Below are 12,533 nucleotides of genomic sequence, written 5' to 3'. Positions count from 1 at the left end.
GGGTTGATCTTAATTATTTCCCCGCAGAGAATTCACTTGAAGGATGCCAATATCTCTCGTTACAGCACGGAGTTCCTCGAACTGTGCCAGATTGGCTCCGGAGAATTTGGCAGCGTCTACAAATGCGTCAACAGACTCGACGGTTGCATTTACGCCCTCAAAAAATCTCGAAAACCACTGAGGGGCACGGCTAACGAGTAAGATCTATTATCCTACTTTATTTAGTAGTTTTTCTACTATAATTTATACTAACACTAACATTTTTATAGTTTGTTTACTAATTGTTTCATAGTACCTAGTAATTTAGTATTCGTGTTCCTGCTATACAGGGTGCTTCAAAAGGTTATGCAAAAAATTTAAGGCGTTTTAGGGGGTGAGTTGAGAAGTGTGCCTGTTTTCCCCTGTTTCCTACGATGAGGGAAAATAGCGCCAGAGAGCTTCAAAGTGTGGCCTACTAGCCCCTGGAAGTAGGCTGCAACAAGCGCGAAAACAAGCAGCAGGGAAATGCGAACACAAATAAAGGTTTGGGATCGTGCGATAGGAAAAAAAGTACTCTGTAAACAAATCGAGTAGGGATGCATCGATATGGGTACGGCCGATATTAACAAAGTCATCTATCATAACATTAGTGTATAGAATATATCTATCGGCACCTGCATCCAGTGTTGATAGTGAAAGACTAACCGGAAAGTTACTAAATAGACTAAATGTAAGGTTGTGGAAATGAAATATTATCATTAGGTAGTTAATGGAGTATTTTATTATTTTTAAATGTTTTTCCTGAAAATATTTTTCGAATACCGGTATCGGCCAATAGCGGGTTCGCTTAAGCCGATATTGGCCGATACCGATATAAGAAAAACAGACCGATATATCGGGGCATCCCTAAAATCGAGGTAACCAGCGTAAAAAAGTAACTTAAACAGTATTTAAAGTCCCTGCTGCTTGGTTTTGCGTTTCTTGCAGCCTACTTCCAGGGGCTAGTAGGTCACACTTTGAAGCTCTCTGGCGCTCTTTTCACTCATCGTGGGAAAATGGGGAAAAAACAGGCATACTTCTCAACTCACCCCCTACAACTCCTTAACATGTTTGCATAACCTTTTGAAACACCCTGTATATAAAACATACTACTACTGCTACTACTACTAAAATGACTAGTCTTAATAGTAGTAGCATAAGTCTATAATATTATTCCATAAGTTTGTCACTTTGGGGAATATTTTATTGAGAGCTAGTCACAGAGTGACATCATCACAAGAAGAAAATCTCCCCCTAGCGAGGCGCTGTCAACGGCTACGTGTGACGCGTTAGCAAGCCTGTGACGAAGCCCGTAATGCAGTCTGTCTTGATAGCTCTCAGTAAAACTTGCATGTGAAGAATAGAAAGTGTCACACTTATGTAAAAATATTATACACTTATGGTAGTAGTTAGTATATTTCTTCTTAATTTTCATACTAACAGGCACGTCAAATTTAAACGTCTCTAATTTATGAACAAATAATTAGTAATTAATTAATTATCAGCCAAGTTAATACCCACCACCTTAGGCCCAAGTCATCGAGCGACTGTTAATGCCATGAATTCAGGTGGTCGGGTTACAATGCGTAGGAGGGTGGTGGCAAGCCCTTTGTACCAACAGCTCTCTACACTTGCTATTACCTTTAAACTCAACAGGTTTTTATAGAAGGGGAAACCAAAGAACTTGAGGGCTAACCTCTCTAATCAGTGGGGAGAGAACTTTCAAACCCATCACAAGCTAAGATCGAACCCGGCCCCTCTTGCTTGTTCATAACTTGGAGATGTTTAAATTACTAATTTCACATGATAATAAAATATTGTGAAATTTATATTGATCATGGACAGAAATTTAACTTTACATGATCTTAGTAGTGTATCGTTAAAATATGTTAAGCTTAATTATTTTATAATTAAATTTATTGGATTAATTATAAAATTACACTGAGAAAGTATGAAGTATTCTGATTTTTTTAAATTATTTTTTACTTTCATTAAAATTAGGCGTACTGCCCTAAACGAAGTCTACGCACATGCAGTATTGGGAATTCATCCTCACGTAGTACGCTACTATTCAGCATGGGCCGAAAACAACCACATGTTAATACAAAATGAGTATTGCAATGGTACGGAACTATATTGTTAAAAAAAATGTTAATTTGCATATAATTTATCTATCAACTAATCTAAATTTACCACTAATAGGAGGCAGTTTAGCCGATGTTATTGAAATGAATGCTAGATCAGGAAATAAATTTAGCGAACCTGAGCTAAAATTGATCTTGTTGCATGTGGCCGAGGGTCTCAAGTACATTCATTCCTTGCATTTAGTACATATGGACATAAAACCAGGTATTTGCATTTCTAACTAGGTATGGCCCTAGTGACCAAAAATATCAGTCGCATCAGTTAAAGGGAGTAAACACTTCCATGATTATGGTGGATGATTTATTTTCACTTTTCCGCCACCAGGTTTAACAGAACCTAGGGATGATTGGTGCTAGTTTCGTTAACAGGTCGGGGAAAAGTCAGGAAATTTGAAAATAATCCCAAAATGTCAGGGAATTTTGAAAGTTGTGGAAAAATCAGGGAATTTAAATGTGTCAATTAAGTTTTATGATTGTAATTTTACTATAGTTTTGTAATAAATACTTTTACTGTTATTTAGTTCCTTAAATGTTCTCTTAATTTTTAATCGTTGCAATAAAATTTTTTTTTAGTTAAAAGAAAACCTCTGTATTAAACTGTATTTAAGTGGAAGTTAATTCTGGAAAAAGTAAAATATTAAGTTAAAAATTGTCTGACATGACCAGGGAATTTCAATATTAAAATATTATGGCAACCCTGCGTTGAAATCAAATGGCGCTTGTTAGCAGACTATTTTATCTAGTTCATACTCCATTTAAAGTGATCTGACTGATATTCCAAAAAAATTGTACGCCTGCAATATATTTACGTAAAATATATCGATAAATTAATGTACTTATTTCACGCGAGGTAATTGACGTCAACCAAAATGGTGTGGGGAAAACTACGTGGCAGAACCTGCTCAAACTGTACCCCGTGACACCTTAGATTAATAATAGTGTTACCTTTATATATCCCTTCAACATGTTTCTGACCATAAAAAGCTTTTACGACCCCCGCACCGCGTAGCTGGAAATTCTTGAAACTCCCGTAGCAAACAGGAAACCTCGTGCTTTTTACACTAGGCCTTAAAACGCGTTTTACTACAAGCGCGATTTGCAACTTCGATCTTAGATTGGTTTCTTTTACATACAGGTAATTAATCTTAAAGTATTAAACTTTCCTTTTTAATCAAGTAAATTGACTTGTATTGATAATGTGGAAAGATCCAAGTCGATAAGCCTAACCACCGTTATTTTCAAGATTCTGATCACAAGAGCAGAAACCGTAACAAACGGAAACGTATTTCAAACGACTTCCGTCGAAAACACATTGTCGCGTGCTCATCTCTTCCCCGTCGCAAATGCGCATCGGCAGACGCGGTGAAATCCACGCGTTACCGTAGTAATATTATTATTAATCCAAGGTGACACCATGCAGAAGAGAGGGGCTAGTTACTGTAGTACCAAAGTTAATATAAACCTCGTACCCTAGATTCGAAGTAACTGCCCCGCGCGTAGTCAATAGCGTTAACCCACTTTCCCACCAGAACTCCGAAGAATTAGCTCCGTAGTTACCATGGTAACCACTAACTATAGATAAGACCACGGCCAAGTTTGATGACGTGCTGTTCGCGTAACAGAGCGTCATCAAATTTGGCCATGATAGGTCAATGACAACTAGGAGCAACAAACACAGCACCCCATACAAGGAGAACGCAACCCATCAAAAGTCGTGCATTTTCTTGTGTACATTTTTCATTGGATAGACGCTTTAGCGCCGGCTTTCGTCAGAAGGGGAAATGCGGAAATTGTCTTCCCCCCGCCCGTAAAACGCTCAGCGTAAAGGCTCGTCCAATGAAATTTGTACGCAACACTGCGTCAGCGTGTTTAAATGCTATCTGCGTTCTCCTTGTGTTTGTTGCTCCTAGATGGCAGCGACCTATGGAGGCCGAAATGAGGAAACGTTTCGTTACAAAACCGTCAATCAGAAAACTCTCAGAATTCGAATCTAGGGTAAGAAGTTCTATATTATATTTCGTAGTACCGTTGGCTCTGTACGCCAACGCCACAGGTGGTCTTTCTTTGAACTAGATCATGCCACATTTCCCACTTTCACCAATGCTGTTTGAGCAGATTATGCCATTTAGTGGAAACCACGCCACGTTTGAGGCAGTCGTAGATTCCCATCGAGTCGCGTGATGAAATTTAAAATTTTGGCATTATTACGACAGAGTACAAATCTAGTTTCACCAATGTCATTTAAATCGGTTGACTTTTATCATGCCTACTACCACGAGTCTATAAGTATGATACTTCTTCCCAAGCGAACGCTTTACTGAGAGCTATTCGCAAGAAATATTATAAACGAGCTTCGTTACCGTTTTGCGTCCGTTCGCTCCCACGTCTCACAGCGCCTCGGTAGCGGGCGATTTTCTTGTGATGACGTCATGCCGTTAAATAAATCCCAAAGATGTACCAATATTATAGACTTATGCTACTACCATAAATAAAATTCGCCATTTGAATCTGTGATAAATGGAGCTTCGCTTCAATTAATATTTTAGTTCAAATTATTAACTAATGTTTGTTTTTTAAATAGGCAACATTTTCATATCCAACGAAAGAAAAGCCATCACTGGCGCGGCACCAATTCTGCCCCATCGAGACCCGGACGATGGTTTCGAAGACGATGACACTGAGGAGGAAGTCACGTATAAAATCGGTGGGTATTATATCAACAACATGGTGGCAGGTGTTTGCTGATAATTTTCTATAAAATGTCGGTTGAAAGTGAATGTTTTTGACGATGAACAATTTAAAAAAATGAAAGTGACTTTTTCCAGCTGCTTATTCCTTTCATTTCACGTGTGAGATAATTTGTTAGAGCGTGAAGGTTGTTATGTTAGAGAAAGGTTTAAATACTTTCAGAACTTCCTTAGTTTAGGCGATAAAAGTATTGTTTTTTTATCTGGCATAACCAACGCTAGATGGCGTTCAAAATGCAAATGGCGGAAGTTGTTCTAATTTTCAGATTTCAGTTGATTCTATGAATGTATGGCTAGCATAGATCAATGCAATTTTAATGGTGGACCTGATAAAATGCGAATAGATACTACACTTTGATCTTACGATGAAAAAGATTATTAGATTTGAAATCAATTATTTTATTATACGAAGTCATCTTTTCGGCAAAACAAATATTTTCGCAGTGCCTATTTACACAAATTAAGTTTTTCGAAAAGAATGTCATAGAATTACACATAATTAAAGCAAAGAATTGATGCATTGCTTAAATTTCAACCTTTATGAAGAAATATAGCGATCGGTATCGTGTTAGGACAAAACCACAAACCAAAATGAATGGTTGCTTCTTGCTCATTTAATAACTGTACCTCAGTTAATGATAATTATTATTACCCTATATTTGAATGACTCCTAGAGAGTACCAATTTGTATTCAAGGTCCGTAAACCACCCTAATATACGCATTTTGTCCCTGAAGTAGCCATTATTTTCAATAAATCCAGAGAAAAGTTTTTAAAATATTTATATACTTCTGCTCAAAATTGTTCAAGCTAAGTCTGTTTGTGATAATTAAAAATTAAGTCAGTTTTTGGTATAATTTAGTTTGATTGTTTTCTATTTTACCCTAATTATTTTTCTCCATGCTACCATGTCATACACGTAACATTAGGCAATTATAATATTTCATTTTGATATTCTAGGTGATTTGGGACACGTTACGTCAGTGTTAAACCCGCAAGTGGAGGAGGGAGATTGTCGATACTTGCCTTTAGAAATTTTACACGAAAACTACAGCCATTTGACGAAAGCTGATATATTTGCATTAGGATTAACAATTTTCGAACTGGTAAATACATCTCAGGGATTTAAAATTTTATACAAATTGTTTAATAAAATGTGACAATAATTAACAGGGTGGTGGAGGCCCATTACCTAAAAATGGTGACCAATGGCACGAAATTAGGGGTGGAAAGTTGCCTTACTTAGAAGCCTACTCGAATGATCTAAACTCACTACTTAAAGTAAGTTTTTACTTTTGGAAAATACATTTATCACCATAGTTCACCATGGAGCCAGGTAAGGAGTCCTGTTGTAAGACAATTTTAAGTTCTAACCATTATGCCAGGGAATGAAAGGGGACAACACCGGGTCTTTTTGTTCAGCAGTAGAATTGGGGTCGACACCGGGTCTTATAGTCCAGCCACGGCCAACTTTGACACTCGCGCAATGGACGCTTCAATAAAAGATACTCGGTTTCTACTCCCCTCTCCAAATTCATCTGGGAAGGAGCGATTTCCGGTCGGTCGGTTAAACGGTTAAAATGGCTAGCCAAAAAGTCAAATTTAAGCCGATTTAAGACGCGTTTTTTTCCCCCATGAGAATTTTGCGTCAGATAAGAAACACGTCGGCTCACGTGTATAAGGAACATACTAATGGTAATTTTCGATAATATATTTTAAGGTAAAATATATAATGTTACTACAACCATCTTTATAATCATCCTCTTATGTTATAAATAATTAAAATTATATGTAATATTTTTATAATACCAGGCAATTTTAAAGCAGAGTTAATTCATTTCGTATAAAATTATCTTTCGGAAAAAGATGAAAACTAATTCCTTTAGAACTAAACGTATTACTTTTGCAGTACGGTATGCAACGAGTGTTTCCTTTTAACCAGGTAACTTTTTTGGCATGTTAAGGCTTAGCAAAAAACCGATGTTACGTTCGAGAAAGTTTCCAGCTTTCTAATATTTCAACAAGCACTATATAAATAATAGCTTATGAGTCCTGGCTGTCGGAAATATTACTTCTTGGCAATTTCTGGTAAGATGTTTTATTTAAGCGCCTATAGCGGCGAACCCATTCGCCGAAATTCCACTAACAAATATTTTCCGCTATAAACTTTCGGCGTTCAGCGCCACGCTCGTTTTTCTATTGGCTTCAATGCAAAAACTAACATAAAAATTATTTTCCGCTAGGGGCGCTCAAGGCCGAGAGATATTATTGTTCGTAGGTTATTTATTTATTTACTTGGAAAGCCTCAGGGGCTTATGCCCAAGCATCGGAATACAGGGAGTAGAAACAAAACCTACAATAATATAATATATATATATACAAAAATTACTAGAATACAAAGAAAAAATAAAAATTCTAAGAAATACACTAATACAGATAGGGAGACACTAGCTAGGTATGTCCGTAACCAATTTTTAAAAACCGGGTAAGATTTTTGCGTGACCATATCATCCGACAGGCTATTCCAGTCATTAAAGGGAATATAACCTCAGCTATTTGGTGTGGAACACCAACGCTTGCAGCTCTGGCCGCTCTTGCCTTTGGCTTTAAAAATGTTTGGCGCCACTGTACAGGGACATTTGAAAAATTGAAGGGGTCTTCCGTAAAGATTGCTTTGCAGGTTAAATTCCCTTTAATGACGCTGTGGGAAAAATGGTTTTGTCGGGTTGTTACACGGGCCCTAAGTTTGGACAGCTGTAGGGTATGACCTCGAGTAGTGGATTTAAAATTGAGGGTGAAAAAGTTAACATAGAAACTTCAAGCGGTAGAAAGGGGATAGTCATCAGATCCATGGATTAAATAACCTTACAGGGATAGTTCTCTGAGGCACAATATTTGCTCCAGACGTACCCTGGTGGCCAGAATTGTCAACGACCGGAAGTTGCGATTTTACCGATACACGGGGGAAAAATTGCAAAGGGTGTGCAATCGCGATTGATGAAATTATTATTTTTGTAGGCCAAGGCCTATCTATTGAAAACTTGTTTACAGTTTGAAAGCCTATAAACAATTTAACGAAAAATTAAGTGATATACATAAATGGCTAAAAAACAATATGAAAAAGGTACTTATTATTTCTCACATTTAACCAGGAAAATCCAGAGCCACTGAGGTACTGACCACGATTGAATATCTCAATTTCAAATGTAATAAAACAAACCGTTGGAAAAATATTAAATTCGCCAAAAGCCGCCGCGAGATGGCGACGTATCAAAAAATTTTGTTCCGGATTTGTATCGGTAAAGGGGGTAAAATTGAGGGGACGGCAAAAATATCTGGCAGCCTCGTTTGAAACAAACATCTTCAACTCGTAGTATAGTAAAATGTATTAGAGAGAACTATCCCTGTCAGATTATTTAATCCATGCCAGATCTTACTGGCCAGCGGTAAAGTGGGGGCCGATAATAAAGGGAGTTGACATAGGGTATTTTTTGTATAGTGATAAATAAATATATCTTTGTTTTTCGAGGCTTTTATATGGGGCGCCAAACCGGAAAAAAACTGAATATAAACGCAAATATAGAACGAAATTTTTACGTTATTGATCAAATTAGTTTGACCAAAAGTTATTTAGTCCTAAAACGTGAACACTTATCTAATTGAAATGGAAATTTCTATTATCAAGTGCCGCTACATATTCTAAGCGTCCTGAATAAATTCAAATTCCTAGTTAAAACACATTTGGAGTGTTTGGCCCTGTATCATTTTAGTTAACACCCTGTATAAAAAAGCTTAGGACTTTTTTTCATTAAAATCTCACCAAAAAGAAAAACAAAGAAAAATAAACACGTAATAATTTACATCGGGCGATGGAAAATTTTGGATGAGTCATGCATGTTTCAGGTGTTCGTTTAGAGTTTGGTTTGTATAAGTGCTAAATCGAGGGGCAGCTCACTCGTTTGGTTGCGTTATAATAAAAGTAAAATTATTAAATTAATTTAATCAATCTAATCACGATTTAATCAATTTAAACAAGATTTAATCATAGTCGTGATCAAATCAATCTAATCACGATTTAAACAAGATTTAATCATAGTCGTGATCAAATCTATCTAATCACGATTTAATCATGATTTAAACAAGATTTAATCATAATCGTGATCAGATTATTCTAATTACGATGTAAATAATTCAAATAGCCGTCTAATCATTGTAATCACGATTTAAACAATGCAATCGTTTGAATAAAATGTAGATTTAAATAATTATTATCGCAGTTTAATCATCTAAATGTACGTTAATTTAATTTTGATTAAATGCAAATTATATGATTCGTAAAACTAGCTGACACGTAACGCCAGCTATATTCGTTCTATATATGCGAAAAAATCTCGTTCTGTATTTGGGTTCCCAACCATATATTTGCGTTTATATTCAGTTTTTTCCGGTTTGGCGCCCCATACTTTTACAACATTAAAGCAACATTTCGGCGTACTATTTATGAAATAGCATTTGATGACAATGCTTAATGATTTTTATATTTGTACTCTAATGTCATTAGAAAGCCTTGGCCTTATTCTGAACTGCAACATGCATTATCAGTAGCACATTAAAAACACTCTTGTTTGACTTAAACTTTTCACGAATAAATTCGTTAAAAATGTCGGTACTATTGAAATAATATTTCAACGAAAGAATCTTTTTTTTTGAGATACACAAACCTCGGTGTCACTTCGAGGCCTTAGACACCAGCACACACACAATAACTGATTAATCAGGGTGAGATGTGTAACGGGCACGCCAACGGGGGGATACGTGGGGACAGTGGTGGGGACACCCGTGGCGGAAGTATCCCGACCGCCCGTTGGGGGATTGGTAGTCGTCCTCACACGGCCTTCCACAAACTCGGACGCCTGGGATTACAGGAGTGAGCCACTACTCCCGGCTCAACGAAAGAATCAAACAACTCTTTACGTTTTCGTTGATTTACATTCTCTGACACAGCCGCCATTTTGTTTGGAACTTCGCGATCTTTTCAACTTGACGCAAAAATCGCGAAATCTTATAATAAAGAATATCTTATCCACTTGATGTACCCCAGGTGACGTTATTTGCCGTCATCAGGCTGCTTTGGGAAAAAGACCCCTATGTACCCTCTACATTGTCGTGACGTGTTAAAATTGCTTTACAAAGTTACTCCTTACTTTTTCGCTTCATGAAAATTAATAACATCCAAGGCTTAAGAAGTAATTATAAAATGTTGATTTTTGTTACCTTTTCTAGCAACTGATAGTGAAGGATCCAGTTCTAAGGCCATCCGCAACAGCTTTGACGCAAAACCCCGTCTTAGTTCCTTACGCCAATAAAACGAAAGCTCAACTTCGCAAAGAATTAAATGCTGAGAAGTTCAAGAATGAACTCTTGTCCAAGTAATTCCATTTATTTTATTCTTTTAAGTAGTAAACAACCAAGGGTTATGAAAAGTCGAGTAGTTTATATTCGTGGAGAAAAAGTAGTACCAGTAATCGTCAGTGATGCACAATAAAATTTCTATCTATCTTTTTCGTATCTTTTTACATAGATGGCAGCAGCTATACTATACTTTCAATTTTTTCCCTCTGAAATTTCTGTAAATATCATTTTATTTTTGATATTTTTGAGCATAGATGGCGACAAAATCATTCACAATCTTTCATTTTATTCAGTTTTGGCCCTTTGATTTTTTCACGATCTTTCAAATTTCTTTAAGATATGAGAGTTTCAATTATTTTCAATTCTTTTTTGCCCTTGCCTGAAAAATTTCAGAAGAAATCTTTAAAGATTTAGATAAGTATCATTTCAAATACTTCTTTAGTTTTCATTATTTTGAAAAGTATATTTAAAAATATTTCAAGTACGTTTCACGAGAAAGTAGAATCAAATTTTTTCATATCAAAAGTTCGAAGTATTAAAATGAATATTTCAATTTTTATCTTTTGATTATTAATTCAGTAGTAAACCTTCCAATATTTGATTTTGATTTTATGGATTAGAATCGATCTTAATTTTCGTATTTTCAAAAACTAAATTATGGAAAATAAATAAAGCTATTGCATCGCCACAGCCCACGCTGCCAGTTTGCAACACACGTGACACTCTAACTGCGTGGGAGTTGGGACGGTGGGAAAAATAACTTTTGGAAGTTTTGGTTTTAGTTTTGAAATCGCCTTTCAGTCTACGCGGCGCAGCTTTTTATCGCTAGAATCAGTCTTTGCTTTCCCTCCTCTGTCTGCCTAGGGATAGAGGGAATTATCCCCCCCCCCCCGTTAAAAAACAGCCAAAAAACGGCGCGACCTTTGACCGCTCCTCTCCCTTCTATCACTTAACATTGTTTCGGGTTTGGCTATATTTCGGTATCACGTGAGATACGTTCGCCGCTCAAATAGCGCCATCTAGATATGCCGATATACACTAAAATATTTCCTCTCAAATACAAACAAAATTGAAGAGAAACCAGAAAAAATCTATCGTGTAATTTCTAATATAAAAAATGGAAGCACTAGCTCTATTCCGCTCTTTTTTTCGCTAGGCTAGGTAAGAGAAGAATCTTTTCAAATATAGTTCGCTCCCGAATTTATTTCTTCAAAATTCTATCGCGATCATTTTGCAATGTAGAAGATCATATCAAAATCGTATATTTTAATTTTTATTTTTCGGATAAAGTATCATCTCGTATCCTAAAAGTATCCAAAGATACGAGCGCGCCCATCACTGGTAATCGTAGCAGGTAAGTTCGAATGAAAAGAAAGGCTAAACACAGTTTTCTTAACCCTTGTTGTTGTTAAAAAATGTTTGTGGACAAAAAACAGGGTTGCCATATTTTTTTTCATATTTCCTGACCACTTAAAAGGCTAAGAAAAAATATATCAATTTGGAACTTAAGGTTTTACCATAGTCTATAATATTATTCCATAAGTTTGTCACTTTGGGGAATATTTTACTGAGAGCTAGTAACAGAGTGAAGAATTCAGTAAAACTTTTGCAAGTGTCACACTTATAGTTTTACTTTGATCAGATTTTATTTTTATTTTTCTTGAGGTCAGTTTAAATTCCCTGACTTGGTAAGCCTACTTTCAAATTCCTTGACCTGTGGCAAACCTGAATAAATGAGGGATTTTTGATATTCTTAAAACTAAACAATTAAATGTTTTTGCAGGAAACTTCAAGAAGCTGCTAAATGCTTATCAGTTCCGATTAAGTCTACTAACAATGACAGTCGGCTAACTAGGCTAATAGGCAAGAAAGTTAATAGAAGTCATAGTGTGACCAACTTTTAGATGATTTAACTTTTTATAACTAGATGTAAATATGTATTTTTAGATATTACCTAAATTACGAAAACAGTTTTACACATTGTTATAATTAGTGGCCCACCAACAAATATTCTTTTGTTTTTGGCTATAATTTTTAACGCATTAATTTCTGTATAAGTTCCAGAGACCATAAACACGTCAACATAATTTTTCTTTTAAAGGTTTTTCCTTGCCATATTTTTTAAATATAATTCCAAGATTTTCTAATGGTTTTTTTTGCACACTTAATTTTGAAGACATTTTTTCACTCCGCAAGTATTTGACTGTTTTTGT

At 36.0% G+C, this 12,533-nt stretch overlaps 1 protein-coding gene across 1 annotated transcript in view; it reads left to right on the top strand.

Moving 5' to 3' along the window:
• The window catches only part of Wee1 (Wee1 kinase), a 25,315-nt gene extending 12,782 nt beyond the window's left edge, over positions 1 to 12,533 (top strand). Inside the window, exons 3-10 of the mRNA XM_090166012.1 lie at positions 28 to 197; positions 2,020 to 2,141; positions 2,221 to 2,367; positions 4,744 to 4,866; positions 5,869 to 6,014; positions 6,082 to 6,189; positions 10,192 to 10,337; positions 12,104 to 12,533. Coding sequence (XP_090022138.1) covers positions 28 to 197; positions 2,020 to 2,141; positions 2,221 to 2,367; positions 4,744 to 4,866; positions 5,869 to 6,014; positions 6,082 to 6,189; positions 10,192 to 10,337; positions 12,104 to 12,224 — 1,083 coding nt within the window. The 3' untranslated portion in view covers positions 12,225 to 12,533. The remainder of the gene's footprint in view (positions 1 to 27; positions 198 to 2,019; positions 2,142 to 2,220; positions 2,368 to 4,743; positions 4,867 to 5,868; positions 6,015 to 6,081; positions 6,190 to 10,191; positions 10,338 to 12,103) is intronic.

This window comes from Leiobunum rupestre, chromosome 2 (genome assembly GCF_980474605.1).
Source record: "Leiobunum rupestre chromosome 2, qqLeiRupe1.1.hap1, whole genome shotgun sequence".
Taxonomy (NCBI): domain Eukaryota; kingdom Metazoa; phylum Arthropoda; class Arachnida; order Opiliones; family Sclerosomatidae; genus Leiobunum; species Leiobunum rupestre.
This window is presented reverse-complemented; position numbering and strand designations above follow the sequence as displayed.